This window comes from Microcaecilia unicolor, chromosome 13 (assembly GCF_901765095.1).
Source record: "Microcaecilia unicolor chromosome 13, aMicUni1.1, whole genome shotgun sequence".
NCBI lineage: Eukaryota > Metazoa > Chordata > Amphibia > Gymnophiona > Siphonopidae > Microcaecilia > Microcaecilia unicolor.
Genome location: NC_044043.1, coordinates 98,646,320 through 98,671,058, shown reverse-complemented (window position 1 = coordinate 98,671,058; position 24,739 = coordinate 98,646,320). Strand labels below are relative to the sequence as shown.

Below are 24,739 nucleotides of genomic sequence, written 5' to 3'. Positions count from 1 at the left end.
CCCACCTGGGGGTTACCTCATGGGTCTATCCCCAGCACAGCTCAGGTCCACATGTACGCTAGTATCCTCCTCCCACCGACTGGGTCCTAACCGCCTCTGGGTGAGTCTCCCACTCTCAAATTATCCCCAGTGATTTCTAGGTTACTGGGGCCACATTCTCAGTGGTCCCACAGTTCCTAGAAAGCACCCACAGACCCAACACACAAACCACCAGGATTCTTTATCAGTCCAGACAGCAGAGACAACAAAACCTGAATAGGTTTATTGTCTTATAAATATATTGAACAGTGAAACATAAAAAGTGCAATCAGCCAAACAAAAACAGGTAACTGAAATATGGATCAATTATAAAACTAAGTATTTGTTTACTTTCTAAAAAAATACCTGGGAAGATCAGGACATATAATTGTCACAGAGCCTCAGCAAAGAGATCCTACTCTCTTTACTTCCTGGCTAAGACCAGAGCAAAAGCCAGTACTCCTGGGCAATTTCAAACTCCAGGCCAATCAGGGCACTCAAGAAGGACGAGGCCATACCAGAGAGACTGAATGAATTCATTGCTTCAGTCTTTACAGAAGAAGATGTAAGATCTACATGTACCAGAAATGGTTTTCAAGGGTGACAATGCGGAGGAACAAGAAATCTTGGTGAACCTAGAAATGTACTGAGCTAAATCAATACATTAAAAAAAAAGAGTGCTAAATCACCAGGACCAGATGGTATACACCCCAGGGTATTGAAAGAACTCAAACATGAAATTGCTGATCTGCTTTTAGTGATCTGTAACCTGTCGTTAAATTCATCCGCAGTGCCTGAAGATTGGAAGGTGGCCAATTTAGCACCAATTTTTAAAACAGGTGATCTGAGAAATTACAGACCAGTAAGCCTGACTTCAGTGCTGGGCAAAATAGTAGAAACTATTATAAAGAATAAAATGACAGAACATATGGACAAATGTGGTTTAATCAGACAGAGTCAACATAGATTCAGCCAAGGGAAGTCTTTCCTAACCAATCTGCTTCATTTCCTTGAAGGCGTGAATAAACACGTGGATAAAGGTGAAATGGTTGATGCAGTATATCTAGATTTTCAGAAGCTTTTGACAAAGCACTTCATGAGAGACTCATGAGAAAATTAAAAAGTCATGGAATAAGAGACAATGATCTGTTGTGGATTAGGAATTGGTTATTGGACTGAAAAGAGAGGGTAGGGTTAAATGGTCATTTTTCTCAATGGAGGGGGGTGAATAATGGAGTGCTGAAGGGATCTGTATTGGGACCAGTACTATTTTTTTTATTTTAAGCTGAAATCTCTTTATTAACATTTTTAACAAAAGCACTATAATGTACATGAACAAGCTTGCATAAAAAGTAGCATTGAACCAGCATACATTAAAGGTATGACTTATACATCAATGTTGCCTGTAGGTAAACATATATAAGGTATAAAACAGTAATAGACTGTGATAATGCAAATAGCAACAACAATACCTAACTGTTCACCAAACAGAAAGTTCCAATGGTTCCCACACTTAAGAAATTTACAAATAGAATTGGATTTTTCAGCTAATTTTGCTTCATATTTGTATACAAGACACACAGAATTCCACCAAAATATAAATGAAAAACTTTACTATTATCTTTCTATTCTTGTATGATAGTTTTCAAAGCAATAGAGATCAAATCATCATAATTTGCTCCTCACAGCACAGGGAATGGAAGATAACAGCTTTATAATTTAAGGTAGAAGTTATATTCAACAGTTTTGAAATTCTATCCCATACAAAAGTCCAAAAAGATTGCAGATTAGGACAAGAGAACATATGCTCCAACGTACCTAAGGATCAATGCTATTTAGCATATTTAAAAATGATCTGGAAATCAAAACGAGTGAGGTGATTAAATTTGCAGACAGCACAAAACTATTCAAAGTTGTCAAAACACATGTGGATTGTTAAAAATTGCAGGAAGATCTCAGGAAACTAGAAGACTGAGCATCCAAATGGCAGATGAAATTTAATATGGACAAATGCAAAGCGATGCACATTGGGAAGAATAATCTGAATCATAGTTACCTGATCTAGGGTCCACCTTGGGAGTCAGCACCTAAGAAAAGATCTAGGTGTCATTGTAAACAATATGCTGAAATCTTCTATCCAGTGTGCAATGGTGGGCAAAAAAGCAAACAGGATGCTAGGAATTATTAGGAAAAGGATCATAACATACCAATGCAAGGGGCTGGAGGTCTGGTGGACTTCCAGACCCCCCCTACACCTCCAGGAAAGAAAGGGTTAGAGTTCCAGTGGACCTCCAAGCCTTCCACCCTGATGGTCTAGTGCCCCACCCCCCCTAATCCCACCGTACCTTGAAGACTGAAGAGGGAGTAGCACTCCCTTCTTCCTTCCAGCACTGCCTCCAAAACAATGGTGCCCTGCCCAACGCATCCCAGGATGCGCTGGGCACGATGCCACCATTTTGGAGGAGGAGCAGGAAGGAGGAAAGAATGTTACTCCCTCCTGTGCCATTTCAAGGTATGGGGGAGTTCAGGGGGGGGCACTAGACCATCAGGATGGCTGGAGGACCTCCAGTCCTCTCTTCTGTCTTGGGAGGGGGGGGAGCTAGTATCTGGGATGGGATGGGGAGGGCCTGCTAGCATGCGGATGCATGTTGGACAGGGCTCCCCTTTCCTCTCCAATGCTCTGCAAACCCCAACGCCAACTTTGAGTTGGCTTAGGATTTGCTGCAGCAACCAGCGTCCTCTGACGCTGCCCGTTGACCATTGGGGAGGAATAGTTAATGCCCTGTTTAGCATGCATTTGCATGCTATTTGTGGTCAGAGCCAGCGAGTGCACTGTTTCACGTGCTTGCTGGCTCTGATCATGGCTCAGGAACAAATACGGATGCTAATATGGTTCTAAATAGCCTCTAGCGCCTGCGTTTGCTTTTGATCCAACGGCCTTCAAAAGCTTAGAGTAGACCTGAATATTCAAAGAGTTGTTATCAAAGTACAAAACATGTTATGCTGCTTATCCTAGAAATAAGCAGTGGATTTTCCCAAGTCCATTTTAATAATGGCTTATGGACTTTTCTTTTAGGAAGACATCCAAACCTTTTTTAAACCCCACTAAGCTAAATGCTTTTACCACATTATCTGGCAACAAATTCCAGAGTTTAATTACACGTTGAGTGAAGAACTATTTTCTCCGATTCGTTTTAAATGTACTACTTTGTAGCTTCATTGTGTGTCCCCTAGTCCTAGTATTTTTGGAAAGAGTAAAAAAGTGATTCACATTCCACTCGACTCATTATTTTATAGACCTCTATCATATCTCCACTCAGCCGTCTTTTCTCCAAGCTGAAGAGCCCAAGCTGTTTCAGCCTGTCCTCATAGGGAAGTCGTCGTACAGTTCTTTATCTGCCGTCATTTACTATGCTACTATATGTTACTATGTCCCATCCCCATTATCATTTTTATCACTTCTGTGTATCTTTTCTAATTCCACTATAGCTTTTTTGAGATGCAGTGACCAGAATTGCACACAGTATCCAAAGTGCGATCTCACCAAAGAGTGATACAAAGGCATTATAACATCCTCGTTTGTATTTTCCATTCCTTTCCTAATAATATCTAACTTTCTATTTGCTTTCTTAGCTGCCACTGCACACTGAGCAGAGGGTTTCAACGTATCATTAACGATGACACCTAGATCTCTTTCCTGGTCCGTAACTCCTAACGTGGAACCTTGCATGACATAGCTATAATTCGAGTTCCTCTTTCCCATATGCATACTTTGCATTTGCTTACATTAAACGTCACCTGCCATTTGGATACCCAATGTCCCAGTCTCGTAAGGTCGTCTTGCAATTTTTCACAATCCTCTTGCAATTTAACAACTTTGAATAACTTTGTATCATCAGCAAATTTAATTACCCCACTAGTTATTCCCATATCTAGATCATTTATAAATAGGTTAAAAAACAGTGGTCCCAACACAGACCCCCTAGGGAACCTCACTATCTACATTTCTCCATTGAGAATACTGACCATTTAATCCTACTCTCTATTTTCTATCATTCAACCAGTTATTAATCCACAATGGAACACTACCTCCTATCTCATGACTTTCCAATTTCCTCTGGAGTCTTTCATGAGGTACTTCGTCAAACGCCTTCTGAAAATCTAGATACACAATATCGACCGACTCACCTTTATCCACGTGTTTGTTCACCCCTTCAAAGAAATGTAGTAGATTGGTGAGGCAAGATTTCCCTTCACTAAATCTATGTTGACTTTGTCTCATTAATCCATGCTTTTGAATATGCTCTGTAATTTTGTTCTTTATAATAGTCTCTACCATTTTGCCCAGCACCAACGTCAGGTTCCGGTCTCTAATTTCCCAGATCACCTCTGGAACCTTTTTAAAAATCGGTGCTACACTGGCTACCCTCCAATCTTCCGGTAGTACGCTTAATTTTAAAGATAAATTACATATTGCCAACAATAGTTCTGCAAGTTCATTTTTCAATTCTATCAATATTCTGCACTCTGCAGAGTCTAAAGTCCTCTGTACTCTGCAGAGTCTGCATGCTAGTAAGCTTGAGCTCTTACCTGTGAAAGGCCTGGAGATGAAGCATGCCCTGGTGGTGTTGCAGCTAGATTTGGATGCCCCTTGTTTATTTCATGTGCAGAGTATGGAGAAGGGGCTGGAGCACCCGGCTGTCTTGCTACCTGTGCCGTAACCTACCAGAAAGCAGACAGCAAAGCAGATCAGCAATTTAAACTCTCTCAACTGACAAAACCTTCAGTTTGATTCCCCAGAAGCTAATATGGGTGAGAAGGAGGAAATGGAATTAAAGCCTGTGAAAAAAAAGCTCTTCTTCACCCCTTTGACTGCATGAATGTATTGAATTAAAGCTATAATGTTCTTGTCTGCTCATTATGAATGTGGCTAGACTCACATTATCTCTCTGGTGGGGGAAAGGAACTACCTGTGAAATGTCCACACTCTCCTGGACAGAAAGCATGCCAGGCATTTATAGTCAGGATGAGGAAACAGATTGCACATTGCAAACAGACATAAGGAAATCTAATAACAATGGCAACACAATAATAAGAATTTCAATTTTCCCACCGATTGGGTAAATGATATATTTTGGGGGCAAGCTAGAGAGGAAACCAGAGTTCAAAGATGCCATAAACGACTGCTTCTAGCAGGTCACAGAACCAACAAGAATAACCATTTTGGATCTAGTTCTCAATGAAACATAGGACCCGGTGCAAGGAAGAGGAGTGTGTCCACTTGGTAAAAATGATAAAGAAATTTAACATCTGCGAAAGAACAAAGTAAAACTACTGTTGTAGTAACATAGTAAATGACGGCAGATAAAGGCCTGCAGGTCCATCCAGTCTGCCCAACAAGGTGTCCAGAATTGAATCTGGCGCTCTGCACAGGTTCCACTTCATTAAGCTCTGTCTCTCCCTGCCAATCTTGGGGCACAGGCCATAGAAGTCCGCCCAGCATGAGTCCTACCTTCCCAACTACTGGGAGCTGTTGTTGAAGCCCCCTCCAGCCTTAATTCTGATAATTAACTTTTAAAAAAGGATGACTGATAAAATAAAAGCAATTTATCAGATTTTTTTTTATGAACGCATAAACATGTGGACAAAGCTGAGAGTGTATTTGGCTTTTCAGAAAGCATTTGTCAAAGTCCATCATTACAGACTCTTCGAGAAATTAAAAAAAAAAAAGTAAGTATCATAGGAGGTAGCATTCTCTCATGGACTGTTTTACAATTTTTTTTAATAATGGTCGGTTTTCTAAATGGAAAAAGAGTCAACAGTAGAACTATGAAAGCATGAGCAAGATCACTCCACTCTTAAAACTGGCATAGAGTGAGTCATAAAGGTCTGAAGTACAGCGACTCCAAGGCCAAAGCAACTGTCACCAAAAATAAGAGCTCAAAAGGAACTTTCATCAGCTGATTAGAACACTGTCAACTTCTCCAGACACAGCTCATGGCTCGATGGAAGGCTTCATTAGAAAATAAACCCATCTTTACACAGCTTGTAGGTTGATCTTCTACAAGGTAAGCTGTTTTTGTAGTTAAAAGGGTGAATTATTGTATCTTGGTATCCGATTTTCGTAGAGTACTGCAGCTTAGAGGGAGTCCAAATTCGATATTGGTTTCGGCACCGAAACTAGCACAAAATCCCGGTTCGGATTTCTGCTGAAAATGGTAGCACATTTTTGGCAGAAAATGAAATGAGCTCCTGTGCCCTCCCCCCTGGCAGAGATTTGGTCCACCTAGGCCTTCCTTAACAAGTCCTCGTAGTCTACTGGTTTCTTCCTGGTACTGCTGCTCAACAGAAATGGCCATCAAGACTACCTCAGAAAGTCTTGGCAGCCATTTCCATTGAGCAGCAGCACCAGGCAGGAACAAGTGTGCTTCGTTCCTAGCCCCAAAGAGGCCACTAGACTACTAGGGCTTGTTAAGGTAGACACAAAGAGGGCCTAAAAGGGAGCCTGGGCGGCCTGAGGGACCAGATCTTTGCTGGGTAGCGAAGGTATCCTGCCGGAAGGGGACGGCCAGGTCTGACCCAGCACTATGTTTTTGGTTTTGGCTGAAACCAAGCAGCAAATTTCAGCTGCAGATTCTGTTTCAGTTGAATCCCAAACCACTGGTTTTGGTCGACTTCTACTGCAGATACTGCTACTTGACCATGGGTTACTATTGTGTGGCCTTCCTGCAACATCACAAAGCACTGCAGTTGATCCAAAATGCAACCAAACGGATAACCCACTATAGTCTTAGGCTGCCTATATATCAGCGGATTGTGTTTATTAAGTGTTCCTTCTGTTGGGATAGCAAGGTTGTTATAGACCAGGCTTGTCAAAATTCAGTCCTTGAGGGCTGTAAGCAGAACAGTTTTCAAGATATCCCTAATGAATATGCATAACAGATGTGCACCCAATGGATGTAGTGGGCATGCAAATCTACTATAAGCTTTTTCAGCGGTAAGGCCTTCTATTCGGAAAGCTCTTCCTCCTTCCCTTAAACTGGAAATGAGCCAATTCAGAAAAGAGAGGGCAATCTCATTCGATCACATGTATAATTCTATTGAATGAAGTTGGCTGGCTGGTAGTCTGCAAACAATGGATATATTGGGCATACAAATCTCTCATGCACACTAGATCTCCAGCAGAAGCTTACTTTGGGCCTCAACTCTACAATACTTCCTTAGGGCATCTGAGGCTTGATCAAAATTTGTTAACTTTTAGAAAAAGAGATCAAACCATGATTGGACAGGTTAGCCTTCCCCTCTGTGGTTAAAGAATTGTACTGTGTTAAGTCTTAGTGTTAAAAGATGGAGGGAAGATTTTGGTTATTTTTGCTTTTATCTTGGGGATGATGTATTGAGATGAACTGGAAAGTGTTATGTAGTATAGCTGTAAACTCACCATGAACATTTACAGTGAAGCATGTAAACAAATGCTGGTAAATACAATTCAGGTAGAAGGCTAAAGCAGAATTTTTGAAAACTGATAAATCCTAATGACTCCAGTATTCAGATGGTTTTTTTGGTTATTCATCGTTGAGCTTCTGACCAGTCAATCATCCAGATAAGGAAATATATGCACCCCCAACTCTGCATAGATGTGCTCCCAACACAGCCAAACATTTCAGGAAGACATGTTGGGTTAATGCTAGGCAAACAGCAAACTGTGCTTAGATGCTAAATCTGCCCCCTGCTCCACCTACCTTTCACCTTCAGGATATCTACTCATATTTCATATTCCATTAAAGCAGGACCTACGTTTGTACACTTGCTTTTTATGCACATACACCTCAAGACAGCAGCATAGGCAAAAATAGTCCATTTAAAAAGAGGGAAACCAAGGTCAGTGTGAAAACTCCCTATAGTTACAGTGATAAACTGTTTGCTGGAGAAATGGCACCATAGAGAGAACATTTTACCAAAGGGTCTTTCTGTTAGAAGGTAAAAGAAAACTGAGTGTTAATCCGAAACACAGTGGAAGATTAAAAATAAACAAAGCTCAAAGGGTCACTGTCAAATAAATTGGAAGTGTAAAGCAAAAAAATTAATTAGAAGAAATTGACTCAGAAGCACAGATATATGTAGTTAAACCAGAGCTCAGTCACACTCAGTCCTGGAAGACAGCAGAGACAGGGCCTGCCACCACTAGTAAGGGCTCTGCCAGTTTTAAGGAATAATTTCCGAGCACGCCATAACTTGCAACCGGGGAAAAGTTATTATGGGGTTAACTGAAACTGTTCCAACATTAGACAGCTTTTACCTAGGTCTCAACAAATTTTCATTAAACCTAGGAACCAGCGTCTAAGACCTTTCTTGCTTCTCCTTTCCCTCCCTTCCAACACTGTCTCCAATGAAGCTTGGGTGGAAAGGGGAGGGGTGAGAATCCCCTCCCAGATTAGAAGTAGCTCTTTTAGAAACTAAGATTCCCCCCCCCCCCTATTTTGTGCCTATGGGCAAAGAAACTTTAATAAATCGGCTCTTTAAGATGCCTTTGCTAATCAATTGCAGAAGTCAGTAGTCTCCTTTCCCAAAGCATGTTGTCTACTGTGTGACAGCACCCTACAGATAGGTGAAGGAAAAGGCAACTGCCTATCACCATAGCCTGGGTGCCCATCAGTTTCTCTCTCATAACTTCCCAGTCTCTCTTGCTCCCCTCTCCGGCCTTCGCTTGTTACTCACAGCACTGCCTGAAACTGCTTTTCTCCGCTCCACACGGCGATCAGGATCTTCATATACTTGAGCTATGTGGTGCAGAACCCCCTGCACCACATGGCTCATGTATATGGAGAGCCTGATCGATGTGCAGAGTAGAGGGAAGCAGTTACAAGCATCACTGTAGTAAGAAAAAAATAATACCTGGAGTATGAAATCCCAGGCACCAGGATGAAATTTCTAGGTGACATGGCAACCTGGCACCCAGGATTTGTTGCCTTTTTTAAAACCTATTCAACTTTCTATTTAAAAAAGTATCAGGGTAGGCAAGAATGCCACCCTCCTTCTAAATTCCCACCCACCCCAAGTACATTCTTTGATTTATAGGCTTTTAAACCAATTAAGCGGATAAGAGGAAAATTTTTCACTACAGAGCTTAGTAGAACAAGTAAACCTGAACCAACTGATTACTCTATCAAACAATACAAAAATTAGGGGACACTCCATAAAGTTACATGGTAATACTTTTAAAACAAATCAGAGAGACTTCAGGTTGGGGGTGGTGGTGTAGGGCGGAGGTCGGGGGGGAGGGAGCTCTCGACTCGCTCTGCTCTGTGTGCTTGTCAGTGCCCTCGCTGCGCGGTGCTGCGGGGGTGGTCCTTGCCTCCATCTCTCCTCATCTGTACTGTTTTGGAGGGGAGTTTGTTGCTCGGGTGGCTTCCGGACCTGTGAAGGATGGGGGCGGGGAGCCATGGCCGCTGGCACTTGCCACCTGCTGGTTGTGTGGGCAGCGGGGGAGGTGGCGTAGGTCGGTGCAGCGCTTGGGTTGTCTGTGGGAGAGCAGTTCCAGGGGGTTGTGGATAGACTGGGTCGGATGGGGCTCCAGTTTACTGCTCTAGGTGGGGACAGTCGGGTGCTTCGGTGGCAGGTTGGTAGCATCGGGGGTATGGTTCACGGGCTGGAGTGCCTGTCTCTGTGGCATGCATCCCGTTGCGCAGCCTGGAGGATGAGGTGGAGGATTTGGGGAGTCGTTCGGGAGGGGGGGTGGCAGTCTCTGTTTGCTGGGACTTCCAGAGATGGTCCTTGGTGGGAGCCTTTGCTCTTTCTTGGGTTGCTGGCTCATGGAGTCACTGTGGCTTGCTCGCTCAGAGGGCCCACTTGGAGTGGATGGAGCACGCCGCTTGAGAGCCCTGGGGGGGGGGGGGGGGCGAGCGAAGCCTCAGGTGGTTGTTTTGGAACTTTTGGGTTGTGCCCGTGGGGGGGGGGGGGGGGGCGGCAGTGAATTAGGTTTGGGGGGGCACTGGCATCCTTTGCTTCCAGGACTGCTCAACAATGGTGTCGGCTTTTTCTTTTTTTTTTTATTATTATTTTTATTAAGCTTTTAACAAACATAACTTCACATTTATGGATTGGCTTTTTCAACTATTTGCTCAAAACTGGTGCAGCGCCAGATAGAATTTATCATGGCATTCTCCGCTAAATTCAGAATAATCCATAATGGCACCACAGCATTTGATTCAGCCTCTGAAGCGGCACAATATGTAGATCATCTAACATCCTCTTCTCAATCTTGAAGGAATTAATTTATTTATTTTAGTCTTTCTTTCATTACCTTGGTGCTGGAATTCTAGCCGCTGGGGGTGTTGGAGCTCAGGGAGACTACCTAAAAGGTGCCATTTCAGTGCAGTCCTCTATGTTCTGCTACTCACAGAATAGGTACTTTAACCTTGTCTCCTAAATTGACTGTTTCTAGTTTACATCTTTAAGGAAACTTTTGATCAAAATTGGGATGCACGTTTGAGATACTTTCACAATAGGATACTCTTCTTTGAAACTCCTACTTGTGGTTTTGGAGACAGACTTGGCTAAAAAGAAGTTTTAATTTACTGAATCTTTCTATGAAGACCCTTGCCTATTTGCGAGACTTGCTACCCTTCTGATTTTATTTGTTCTGATGGTCTAACTTTGTCTGCATCGCTCTCAGGGAGGGCAGGAGGCTGGGAGGTTAATTTTGAGTTTTGAATGGTTGCTGGAGGAACTTTCGCTCAAAGGGATTTACTATACTGGAGTGGGGAGGGTCCTCTCAAAAAAAAAAAGGTACACCTATGACAGTACCTGTCGCTTCTTCCTCTTTAACATCAGCAAAATTCGCCCTTTCCTCTCTGAACACACCACCCGAACTCTCGTCCACGCTCTCATTACCTCTCGCCTGTTCTACTGCAACTTACTCCTCACCGGCCTCCCACTTAGCCATCTATCCCCCCTTCAGTCTGTTCAGAACTCTGCTGCACGTCTCATATTCCGCCAGAACCGATATACTCATATCACCCCTCTCCTCAGGTCACTTCACTGGCTTCCGATCAGATACCGCATTCAATTCAAGCTTCTCCTTCTTACCTACAAATGCACTCAGTCTGCTGCCCCTCACTACCTCTCTACCCTCATCTCCCCTTACGTTCCCGCCCGTAACCTCCGTTCACAGGATAAATCCCTCCTCTCAGTACCCTTCTCCACCACCGCCAACTCCAGGCTCCGCTCATTCTGCCTCGCCTCACCCTATGCTTGGAACAACCTTCCTGAACCCTTACGCCAAGCCCCCTCCCTGCCCGTCTTCAAGTCTTTGCTTAAAGCCCACCTCTTCAATGCTGCGTTCGGCACCTAACCCTTACCGTTCAGTGAGTCCAGACTGCCCCAATTTGACTGCCCCTATCGGACCGACCGTTCACTTGTCTATTAGATTGTAAGCTCTTTGAGCAGGGACTGTCTCTCTTTGTTAAATTGTACAGCGCTGCGTAACCCTAGTAGCGCTCTAGAAATGTTAAGTAGTAGTAGTAGTAGTACATGATGTTATGGGGAAAGGTTGGGAGAGGGGAGGATTAGGATTCAAAAGGAAGATTAAGCAAATATGTGATTTCAAAAAAAATTCTCTCTCCATTCTTTTTGTGCATGTGAGGCTGTTGTGTGTTTGGTACGCAACTATGTCAACTACTGGTTGGATTTGGGGGTGGATGGTCCTGGGCTGGGAGACCACTTCCTCTTTATATTACATTATTACAGTTTGGATATTGATACCTTTATACCACAGGCTATGTGGGATGAGTCCTATTAGACTTTCTACGTGGAACGTAGGAAGGGTTACATACCCTATAAAATGTCAAAAGAATTTGCAGTTTTTACATCGCCACCAAATTGATATAGCTTTGCTCCAGGAAACCCATCTTTCCTCAGAGGAACACCTCAAATTCCACAAATGGTGGGTGGGCTCCTTAATGGAATCACCTGCTTGTCATAGAAAGGCGGGGGTTTTATTTTTATTCCGTAATTCGTTAGATATACAAATTCACTCGGATATACAGGGCCCAGAGAGAGGGTAGATTTGTCTTGGCTCATGTCTCAGTTAACAACCCTTAGTTTTATGAAACGTATACGCCCCTAACAACTATGACAAAATATTTTTTTGCTAAATTACTTAAATATATTGTTGTAGGAGGTAATTTTAACACGGTCTACGACCCTACCATGGATCGTTCTCACCCATCGGGAGATTTACGTATTTGTCCCTCTAAAGGTGTACCCCTACTCTGCAACACTTTAGGTTTGGTGGATTCTTGGAGATTATTCCATACGAATGACCAGGATTACACTAACCTCTCAAGAGCTCATTCAACCCAAGTACATTTCAATTATGCTCTAGTTTCTCAATCCTTTTTCTCATATTTGCAGTCCTCAGAAATAGGACCATATGGTATCTCTGACCATGCGATGGTGTGGATCTCTATGGAGTTTACACCCAGAGACCCCGGCTCTCATCGCTGGTAATTCCCTGTTCATCTTTATTAATACTACAACTTTCACTCCTTTTTAAGAAATAAATGGAAGGAGTATGCCACCCATAATGCGGCCCACATGTAACAACCTTTCTTTTTTGGGATACAGCCAAGGCAGTGGTTAGGGGGGAGATCATTACTTACGTAGCACATAAAATGAGGGATAGAGAAATTTTGCGTTTGGAAAGACAGGTGATTAAGGATAGGATTACGTTTGGCTCCCAGAAGTCCTCAGCCACTCGTGTAGCCCTTTAAGCTTCTCAGGCAGCTCTTAACACTTTAAGACATCCACATACGGTCAAATATTTAATGTACTATAAATATAAGCTTCATCTACACGGTGGAAAAAGTGGCAAACTATTGGCTCATATATTGAAAATGCAGGGTGGCTCTGGGAGGGTCTTACAATTGGAGGGGAAAAAGTCGAAAGGTTTCTTCTGATGCGGAAATTACAGCTCTCTATGCACATTTACATACAACTCCAGACAGGGATACATTAGATGGATCTCTGTACCTTGAAAATATTCGGCTTCCTAATGTCTCGCCTACACAGGTGGAAATACTTAGTGCTTCTTTCACGAATGGTGAATTGATATTGGCCCTTCAGGAAAGTGCACTGGGCAAGGCGCCTGGGCCGGATGCAAATGAGAAAAGCACAGCAATTCAATACAATTTAAAGAAAAACCTTCTAGCCCAAAATTGTAAAACTAGCAATTTTTAGATTAAGGAATAGGATAGACCCACAGCAAAAGAAAGAACAGTGTGTTGTTGTTTTTTCTCTTAAAGTTTGTGTTACATAAGATATATACTCAAACAGTTATAGAAGAAAAGTTTTAGGGCTCTAACAGCCTCAGTCCCTCAAACAGTTTAGTAAGAAAAGTTTCAGAACGCAGGCAGACTGCTTTTAAACCAAACCAGCTCTAAGAATCCCACAGGTTCAAGGTAAGTGAAGCTCTGTCACTTACCACCTGGATATACACTAATCACCCCTCCTCCTCTAGCTGTTTGTTATGCAAATGAAATGGCTTACTTCACTGGGTCTAAGGGCTGAATTTTATGAGATTCTTCTCGATCATATTACAGCTACATTGCTATCCTATTACTCCTATATGATCACACATAACATTCTTCCGGACTCTCTCCGAACGGCACAAATGATTGTCCTTTTAAAACCAGGGAAAGACCCCATGCTCACCTAATTCATATAGGCCAATCTCGCTCCTTAATTTAATTGTTCGTCAAGATTTTGGCAAACCGTTTGGCCAAGTTGTTAACAGACTTGATAGAAGGGGCACAGGTGGGGTTTGTCAGGGAGAGAACAGCCATTAACAATATTAACCTGATAGAAGCTTAGAAAATGATGGCAGGTAAACAGCCTCTGGCCCATCCAGTCTGCCATCCACATCAAGTACTGGGCTCTCCAATCCCTTCCTCTCCCTCAGAGATCCTCTGTGCTGAAATCTTCTGCTCAGTGTGTGGCGGTGGCCAAAAAAGCAAACAAGATGCTAGGAATTATTAGGAAAGGTATCGTGAATAAGACCAAAAATAATGCCTTTGTATTGCTCCATGGTATGTCTGCACCCTGAGTATTGTGTTCAGTTCTGGTCACCACATCTCAAAAAAAGATATAGCGGAATTAGAAAAGGTTCAAAGAACAGAGACCAAATTGATAAAGGTGACAGAACTACTCTCGTATGAGGAAAGGCTCAAGAGGTTAGGGGCTCTTCAGCTTGGAAAAGAGACGGACGAGGGGAGATATGATTAAGGTTTACAAAATCCTGAGTGGTGTAGAATGAGTAGAAGTAAATTGATTGTTTACTCATTCCAAAAGTACAAAGACTAGTGGACACTCGAGGAAGTTACATGGAAATACTTTTAAAACAAATAGGAGGAAATATTTTTTCATTCAACGAATAGTTAAGCACTGGAACTCTCTGCCGGAGGATTTGGTAACAAAGGTTAGTGTATCTGGTTTTAAAAATGTTTTGGACAAATTTCTGGAGGAAAAGTCCATAGTCTGCTATTGAGACAAACATGGGGAAGCCACTGATTGCCCTGGGATTGATAGTATGAAATTTTGCTACACTGAGATTCTGAATGGAATCTTGTCACTCTTTAAGGATTCCAGAATCTTGCTATTCTTTGGGGTTTTACATGGAATGTTGCCACGATTTGGGTTTCTGCCAAGTACTTGTGACCTGGCTTGGCCACTAGTTGGAAAAGAGGATACTGGGCTAGATGGACCATTGGTCTGACCCAGTCTGGCTACTCTTACATTCTTATGTTCTAATATTCACCTTATTTTGGCCTCTCTGGAGGTAGTCCAATCGTGTAAACTTCCCTCCCTTTTAGTCAGCTTCAAGGCTTTCTTTTCCAAACTCTTCAAACGTATAGAATCACAGGGGCTTTTCTAGACGCGTTAAGAGTTTTGTATTCAACTCCGGAAGCAGTAATGGGTTAATGGTCTTTATTCTTGGTCTTTTTCCAGTTAGGCATGGTACATGGCAAGGCTGCCCTTTCTCACCGTTGCTCTTTGTCATGGTTCTTGACCCCTTGGATTAATGATATTCTAGCAAATCCGGAGATCAAGGGGATACCTTTCAGTTCCTCCGTGTTTAAGATCTCAGCATTTACAGATGACATTTTAGTTCATGTGACAGATCTCCAACATTCCTTGGAAACTTTAATGGCAGTTTTTCAGGAATATGGAGACTTCTCAGGGTTTCAACTCAATCTCCAGACATCTCTGGCTCTAGCTTCTTTGGAGAGAGTAAAGCAGGACCGGGTGGGCCCTTTTCCTTTGCACTGGTCTCGGCATTCTTTTCATTATTTGGGCATTCGTTTATATATGAAACCTTCTGAACTTTATCACCTTAATATTTCCCATTTGTTGGATTCAACATCTCTATATTAGCTAGCTGGCAGCCGTTGCCCCTGGAACCTCACGGCAGAATTCAATTGTTTCGAATGGTGGAATTTCCCAGGTAGCTCTATACATTCCACATGCTCCCACTTCTTCTTCTGAAAAAGTATCATCACATCTTATACAGTCTCTTATCCCGTTTTGTTTTTTTTTCTTTTTTTAGGGGTAAGAAACTAAAAGTAATGTAAGCCACATTAAGCCTGCAAATAGGTGGGAAAATGTGGAGCACAGATGTAGCAAATAAATAAATAAATGTTTTATTTCAACTGGCTTTCTGTAATGGTATATTTCAACACTTAATAAAATAGATTTCAAACAAAACAAATCAGAGAAAATATTGTTTGATTCACTGAATAGTTAAGCTCTGGAACTCACTTGTCAGATGATGTGATGCAAGCAGTTAGCGTATCTGGATTAGAAAAGATTTGGACAAGTTCCTGGAGGAAAAGTCCATAAACTGCTATTAAAGTAGATATGGTGAAACACAGTACTTATACACAGAGTTAGTAGAATGTAATCATTCAATTTTTAGGGATTCTACCAGGTACTTGTGACCTGCATTGGCCACAGTTGGAAAATACCGGGCTAGATGAACCATCGGCTATTCTGGTGTTCTTATCCGTTAGATGCGCCTCTTAGACTATGCAGAGAAAGAACACTGGTCTAGACTCCAACTCATTCCTCCCATTACAAACACTAAGTCCATATCAGCAGTGTTATAATTCAAAGTTTATGATGATCCAAAGAGAAATGTACAACTCTGGAAATATAGGCATCTAAACAAATTATCACACCAAGTTAAGAGACTGTAGTGGGTAACACATAAACATTTGTCCTTCTAAACACAAGCATTAAGACAAACAGCAAAGGTTAAGCTTTGAAAGTAAAGTCCAAGAAATACTTACAGTGCTGTAGACGGCAGAGACTGCTGATGGAGTGAAGATCCTATCATCCAAACTCTGCTGTACAGGTCCTCGCTGAATCCTAAGAGGCAGTGCGTTAAGGAAAATAGAGCGGGCAGGAGAGTGGTGCCCTATACAGAAGGGGCAGGGCACAAACAAATTAGATTTCCATTTCAAAATAATATGAACCACTCAATATATAGAGAGAAAAATATCCATTCATCCCTAACCCTGCCCAACCAATGCGCACCAAGCCTGCTGCCTACTGCTTTGGCATAGCCAACAAGAATCAACAGCAGGACAAGAAAATCAGTTAAGGATAACTGATCAAACAAAAATATCTTGGCACGAGAACACATTAAAAAAAAAAAACAACAACAACAAAAAACTGAACTTAATGAGGTACACCTAACTACTGATAAAGCTGAAAGAGAACAAAAGAGAATGTGTTTTGTTAACAATACTCTTTGTTTTGCTAGGGTTCACCCCCCCCCCCCCCCCCCCCCCATTTTAAGGCAGAAAGTTTCCCTTAATGAGAGGTGGGGAAAGAGCACGGAAAGACAACCACCTCTCTCAATTCATATATGATAGCTTAAGTTCAAATGTATTATATTGATGTATTGTTGGAACAATAGTTCAGTAAACATAATAAACCCATACATAGAAAGTGTTTTATTTAAAACTTTCTCAAAATTAAATCATCTTTTTTGCAATATATCGCTTTGGGTGAATCTCTCCACAAAGGCAGTGAATAAATCCCAATAAATTACCATTTCACACACATTCGGAGCACGGTTGAAAACAAGCAGCAGTTTTAAAGAGCAAGCACCAGACACACAGAATCACCTTCCACTTGTCTGCCAAATTTTCACTGGCTATTAGTATTTGTAACTAGCAGTACACAACAGCTTTCATCAGATTGGTCTCCTTAGCTGGTGTTCACACAATGTTAGTAGCATTTTGACAAAACAGCCTAAAATTAAGCCTGCATACAACTATTATAACTGAAATACAAAAGCTCTTCCTGTCGCTCTTGAAGGTGGGACCCTTTAAAAGGAAAGTCATTTGGAATAAACATCACACCTGCATACACAGCCTGCATAGAAAAATCCCCCTCTTGCTTTCGTAATACCCATGTGTTCCGAGTCAGATTTAAAGCAAAATTGCCCAGAGAATCACGATCCACTGCATTCTTGGATCACATTTAACATGAAGATAAGAGGGCAGGAGATAAGATTTGGTAGTGCTAACATGAAGTAACTCTCTCTAAGGCTGCCTTCACTACTTCCAGCTAATAGAAAAGGTAAATTACTGATCGATAGGAAAAAATAAAACTTTTTCAATCGGGGCTGCAGTAATCACATGAGAAGGAAACCTGAGACTGCCTTTTCTTCCTAAATGCCATAGCAAGTATTACTCCTGTCTTCTCCAGTGGAAGAGGAGACCAGCTTTGCCTCATACTGGCTCAAGGCACAGAAAGTGAAGCAGGGCAGCCAGCACATACTGGTTTGCATTTGCAATTTACTTTCATTTTTAGTGCAAGAGAAGCCACAGGAAATGTGGCATTTTACATTAAGAAGGGCTAACAAATCTTAAGTAAAAAGGTGCTGCACAGCAGTAAATGTGCCAGTTCCAAACCCACAAACAACAATATAATCCCCTTTAAAAGTGGACTAACACAGCTAACACACATTTTATCCTGGATGAGGGGAAAAATTATGAATGACTGGGGGGGGGGGGGGGGGGGGGAAGAGATGGTTTGAGCCTTTGGAACTAATGTTGAATGCGACAAACAGGAGGAGAAGAAACAAAGAGCTGAGCTCTGGTGTACAGCTTAAGAACTTTGAAATTTTATGCAAGACAAAAAGGGAATGTGTAAAAAAAAACAAATAAAACAAACCTATATATGCAGGGATTTTAAAAAATTGGAAGACTAAGCAATAAAGATCATGATCTGCAAGCCCTGATGGTAGAGGCAGATTTAGACGTTGTTGCTGTCACAGACACATGGGTCAATGACACCTATGAACGGGACGCAAACATACCGGGCTATAATCTATTTAGGAAGAATACAGATGGTCAAAAAGGTGGAGGACTAGCTCTATACATGAGAAATAATATCAAAGCGGCTGAAATGCAGGGGGTCTGACAGAACCTCTATCCACATGAGCGTTGTCTACAGACCTCCCACACAATCGGACCAGCAGATCTGGTTGCAGAGGTCCAAAAGTTTGGAAAGAAAGGGGAAGTGCTGTTACTGGGAGATTTCAACTTGCCGGATGTGGAATGGAAAGTTCCATTTGTGGACTCAGAAAGAAGTAGGGAAACAGCGGATGCCTTTCAAAGTGCTTTGCTCAGACAAATGGTGATGGATCCCATGGAGCGACACTGGATCTAGCAGTGCTCACAAATTGGGAAAGTGTGTCTAGTGTCAGAGCAGGTGCTCACCTGGGCAGTAGTGATCATCAAATGGTTTGGTTTGATATAACAGAGTGGAGGGCAGCCACTCAAAACTCAATCCTGGATTTCAAATATGCTGACTTTAATAAAATAGGGGTGTAACTGAAGAAAGAGCTGATGGGATGGGAAGACATACAAGAAGTGAAAAGACAGTGGTCCAAGCTAAAAGGAGTTACATAAGGAGAGTAAATAAAAGCAAAAAAATATGGTTCTCCAAACAAGTGGCTGAGATGAGATAATAAAGGCAAAAGAGGTGGCATTCATGAAATACAGGAAAACAAAGAATACCAGAAGAAACTGAAAAAAGTCAAGAGGGAGATATGTCTGGCAAAAGCAGAGGCAGAAGAGCAGATGGCTGGAAATATAAGGAAGGAAGCCAAGAATTGTTTCGGGTATATTGGAAGTTATCAGTCAAACCTCAATTAGGGATAAAAATTATATGTTACGACGTTTAGAATATCTTGAAAATAAATCAAGAAAACTTAATTTGAGATTCACGAACTTTCCAAGATCTCCCTTAATTTCCCCGATTGATATGGTGAAAAAATATCTGACTGAGGTATTAGGAATGCCAAGTGATTCCTTACCTCCTATTGTTCGGGTACAATATCTACAAAATAAATCAAATTCAGAGACTCTCCAACCGAACAGAGGAGAAGCGATGAACTTGACATCATTTCTTGAATCATCTTTGGAAGTAATTTCTCAGAGGTTGACTGCTTTGGTTGTTTTTGCTTTAGAAATGGACCGCGACGCAGTCTTAAGACTTTCATTTAGACATTTAGAATCTACTTTTTTTGGATCTAAAATAAGAAAAGTCCCTGATATGGCTAGAGAGACCCAAAAAAGACGTAGTGCTTTTTTAGCACTACGTCAGAGGACTCTGGCACTTGGAGCAAATTATATGTTAAAATTTCCTTGTATATGCAGAGTATTATATCAAGCCAAATCATTTCAGTTTTTTGATCCTAAACAGTTCGAGGAGTTTCTAGTTTCAAAAGAGGATGTGAATGTAGTAGTAGGATTACCAGACCAAACTGTATGATATGCTTAGGGAAGGTTTACTTGGTAACAACAACCCCACTGTAAAAACTTTGTCCCTTTTTTTTTTTCCTGTTTTCTTCTTGGATCCTATTACTTTATATTTCTGGTCGAAAGTAGAGTGTAAACATTTCAATTGTAATAGATATTAGAGATATTGTAAATTTTCTCATATTGTATTCTTCTCTTGTGAGTTGTTAAATTTGGATGAAAATTATAAATAAAATATTTAAAAAAAAGGAAAACAGAGAAGAATACCAGAAGAAACTGAAAAATGTCAAGAGGGAGATATGTCTGGCAAAAGCTGAGGCAGAAGAGCAGATGGCTGGAAATATAAGGGAGACAAGAATTGTTTCAGGTATATTAGTGAAAGGAAGAAGGCTAAAAATGGAACTATGAGACTGAAAGATGCTGTGGTCAGCTACACGGAGAGCGATAAAGAAAAAGCAAACATTCTAAACAAATACTTCTTTTCTGTGTTCACGGAAGAAAATCTTGGAGAAGGACCACGATCGGTTGGTAAAGGTACATATGAGAATGGAGTAGATCGCACCATTCACAAAAGAACGTGTTTATGAACAATTTGAAAAATTGAAGGTGGATAAAGCAGTGGGACTAGACGGGATTCATCCCAGGATATTGTGGGACCTCAGAGAGGTTCTGGCGGGTCCTCTTAAACATTTCTTTAATAAATCCTGGAGATGGGAGAGGTTCCATGGGATTGGAGAAGAGCAGATGCAGTCCCTCTTCACAAAAATGGCAACAGAGAAGAAGTGGGAAACTATAGGCCAGGAAGCCTACTACTACTACTACTAATCATTTCTATAGTGCTACTAGATATATGAAGCGCTGTACACATTATATACAGGTACTTTCTCTGTCCCTAGGGGGGGGTCACAATCTTTTGTACCTGGGGCAATGGAGGGTTACGTGACTTGCCCAAGGTCACAAGGAGCTGCAGTGGGAATTGAACCCTGGTTGCCGGGATCAAAGCACGCTGAAAGGATAGTAAATTCTCCTGGATGCCAATGAGTTACAAGATCCGAGACAACATGGTTTTATTAAAGGTAAATTGTACCAAACAAATTTGATTGAATTCTTTGACTGAGCGACCAGAGAATGGATTGGGGACATGAACTAGATAAAATCTGCTTGGATTACAGCTTGGAAAAGAGACGGATGAGGGAAGATATGATTGAGGTCTACAAAATCCTGAGTGGTGCAGAACGAGTAGAAGTAAATCGATTTTTTACTCGTTCCAAAAGTACAAAGACTAGGGGACACTCGAGGAAGTTACATGGAAATACTTTTAAAACAAATAGGAGGTAATATTTTTTCACTCAACAAATAGTTAAGCTCTGGAACTCTTCGCCAGAGGATGTGGTAACAGAAGTTAGCATATCTGGGTTTAAAAAGGTTTGGACAAGATCCTGGAGGAAAAGTATATAGTCTACTATTGAGACAGACATGCAACTGCTTGCCCCGGGATTTCCAGTATGGAGTGTTGCCACGATTTGGGTTTCTACCAAGTACTTGTGGCCTGGCTTGGTCACTGTTTGGAAAACAGGATACAGGGCTAGATGGACCATTGGTCTGACCCAGTATTGCTACTCTTATGTTCAGCAAAGCCTTTGACATGATTCCTCATAAGAGGCTCTTAAATAAACTTGAAAGGCTGAGTCAGGCAGACTTCTACTATCTATGTCCCAGAAACACCAAAGATAAACTTGTGATAAAGTATATATCATCACATTTATTGTTGATTTAATCATGAATTGATAAATGAGTGTGACTGCTGGGACAGACTGGATGGACAGTTCAGGTCTTTATCTGCTGTCACTTACTGTTACTATGTTATCTATCCCCGAGAAGCCAGGTCCCGCCATCGACTGAAGAAGCGCTCCACCTTCACTGTCTCCCCAGACTCTGAGTACTTTCATGATAAGGATCACAAGATTAAACTTGAATTCTCAACCAGGTCACCTCCACCTCTCCTTACCTTAGTCCATTCTCTCAACCCTCCAACCCCTGCCGCCTTTTCTTCCTTTTCTGAAATCACTGACGAGGAAACTACACATCTTCTTTCCTCCTCGAAACTAACTACCTGTTCCTCTGATCCTATTCCCACCCATCTACTTAACACTATCTCTTCTACTGTCATCCCTTTTATCTGTCAGATCCTCAATCTTTCACTTTCCACTGTGACTGTTCCTGATGCCTTCAAACATGCCGTAGTCACACCACTCCTTAAAAAAACCTTCATTGGACCCTACCTGTCCTTCCAACTATCGCCCCATCTCCCTCCTCCCTTTCCTATCCAAGATACTTGAACGTGCTGTTCACCGCCATTGCCTTGACTTATTTTCATCTCAAGCTATTCTTGATCCACTTCAATCTGGCTTTCACCCTCTTCATTCAACTGAAACAGCGCTTGCTAAAGTCTCCAATGATCTGTTCCTGGCCAGATCCAAAGGTCTCTATTCTATACTCATCCTTCTCGATCTATCTGCTGCTTTTGACACTGTGATCACAGCCTACTCCTTGATATCCTGTCCTCATTTGGATTTCAGGGCTCTGTTCTTTCCTGGTTTTCTTCTTATCTCTCCCAGCGTACCTTTAGTGTATACTCTAGTGGATCCTCCTCTACTTCTATCCCACTGTCAGTTGGTGTACCTCAGGGATGTGTCCTGGGACCTCTTCTTTTCTCCATCTATACTTCTTCCCTTGGTACTCTGATCTCATCCCATGGTTTTCAGTATCATCTTTACGCTGATGACTCCCAGATCTACCTCTCCACATCAGAAATCTCAGCCGAAATCCAGGCCAAAGTATCAGCCTGCCTGTCTGACATTGCTGCCTGGATAAAACTAAACATGACCAAGACTGAGCTTCTTATCTTTCCCCCTAAACCAACTTCTCCTCTTCCCCCATTCTCTATTTCTGTGGATAACACTCATATCCTTCCTGTCTCATCAGCTCGTAACCTTGGGGTCATCTTCGACTCCTCCCTCTCTGCACATATTCAGCAGACTGCTAAAACCTGTCGTCGTTTCTTTCTCTGTAATATCACCAAAATTTGCCCTTTCCTTTCTGAGCACACTACCAGAACCCTCATCCATACTCTTATCACCCCTCGCTTAGACGATTGCAACTTGCTTCTCACAGGTCTCCCACTTAGCCACCTCTCTCTTCAATCTGTTCAAAATTCTGCTGCACGACTAATATTCCGCGTGTCGTTATGCTCATATTAGCCCTCTCCTCAAGTCACTTCACTGGCTTCCTATCTGTTTCCACATACAGTTCAAACTCCTCTTATTGACCTATAAGTGCATTCACTCTGCAGCTCCTCAGTACCTCTCCACTCTCATCTCTCCCTACATTCCTCCCCGGGAACGCCGTTCACTGGGTAAATCTCTCTTATCTGCACCCTTCTCCTCCACTGCTAACTCCAGACTCCGTTCCTTTTATCTTGCTGCACCATATGCCTGGAATAAACTTCCTGAGCAGGTACGTCAAGCTCCATCTCTGGCCATCTTCAAATCTAAGCTAAAAGCCCACCTTTTTGATGCTGCTTTTAACGCCTAACCCTTATTCACTTGTTAAGAACCCTTATTTTTTCATCCTCACTTTAATATACCCTTATCTCTTGTTTGTCTTGTTTGTCTATCCTAATTAGATTGTAAGCTCTGTTGAGCAGGGACTATCTCTTCATGTTCAAGTGTACAGCACTACGTACGTCTAGTAGCGCTATAGAAATAAGTAGTAGTAGTAGTAACAACTGAGAAAGTCCATTTGCACATTGCCCATGCCCACAATATGGACCGCTAAAAGACCCCGCAGATGCGCTTCCGCCCAGTGGCAGAGGCTCACCGCCTCCAAGACCACCATCTGACTCAAGGTTTTGCCCTGCCTGTTGATGTATGCCACCACGAGTGGCTGAAACTCCAGCAGAGCCCAGCATTACTCGCCCTAGTCAGCGAATTCCCCAGCAGAGGAGACTTGCATCAGTGGTGACCAGCACCCACTGAGGAGGATCCAGAGGGATCCCCCCCTCAATAAGTTCACCGGACTATCCCAACAAGCCAGACTGTTGCTAAGGTTGCCACCACATGCATGCATTAGTAGGTCTCAGCGAGTCTTCAGTGAATCTTCCAGAATCCAGAGTTCTATGATGTGTACGCACCAGAAAGGGAATATTCTAGTGAATACTAGTCTTACCCACATGCACCTACAGTAATACTGGTGTGCATGAGGACAGCTGCAGCCTCCCACAGTGAGTCCAGCAATTTCCTCTTTGCCTGCTAGGCCATCTCTGCCGAGCTGAAGTAAGTTAACAGGGGATGGGTAGGGGAAAAGTCTTCTCAAAAACCAGTTTTATCTTCTTAAGGCTGAATTCTAAATCTGAACAAAGCTAATGATTACACGGCTCAGTTAATGATAAAAATGTTGGTTCAGCAGTTTTAAAATGTGTTAACTCACTGCCTGTTACTCCAGCAGTCATTAAGCCATGCTAACTTTGCTGCCGTTTCTCTTAAAAAGCTGACTGACAATAGAAGCCATTATTTGCAGGTCTGCTTTCTAGTACTGGAAACCTGAAACTGGTGAGGACCAGTTAATCCATGAAGATAAGCGTTAGTAAAGACAGCATATAAAATATATGTGAGGCAGGTTATTACTTTTAAAATGCCAAATAGACATGATCTGCATCCCATACATGTCTGTTTTAAACAAATTGGAGTCGGAATAATTAAAAGCTACACTGCAAACTTACACACTAGTTATCAACATTTGGGGTTGTTAAATATATGTATAGTATCTAACGTCTGCAGCGAAGGTTGCCCCTTCTCAGTTAAAGGCTTTTACGACTTTGCTGTCTA

At 42.1% G+C, this 24,739-nt stretch overlaps 1 protein-coding gene across 7 annotated transcripts in view; it reads right to left on the bottom strand.

Moving 5' to 3' along the window:
- Positions 1–24,739, bottom strand: part of EIF4G3 (eukaryotic translation initiation factor 4 gamma 3) — a 419,008-nt gene that overhangs the window by 333,539 nt on the left and 60,730 nt on the right. For 5 of the 7 annotated variants that reach the window (XM_030222062.1, XM_030222064.1, XM_030222063.1 and 2 more), the window contains exons 2-3: positions 16,365–16,443; positions 4,609–4,740 (exon numbers count right to left, since the gene is read on the bottom strand). In XM_030222062.1, the coding sequence (XP_030077922.1) occupies positions 4,609–4,740; positions 16,365–16,443 (211 nt within the window). Of the gene's footprint in view, positions 1–4,608; positions 4,741–16,364; positions 16,493–24,080; positions 24,182–24,739 lie in introns of those variants that run through there. The other 2 variants (XM_030222067.1, XM_030222066.1) reach the window with 2 other exon arrangements.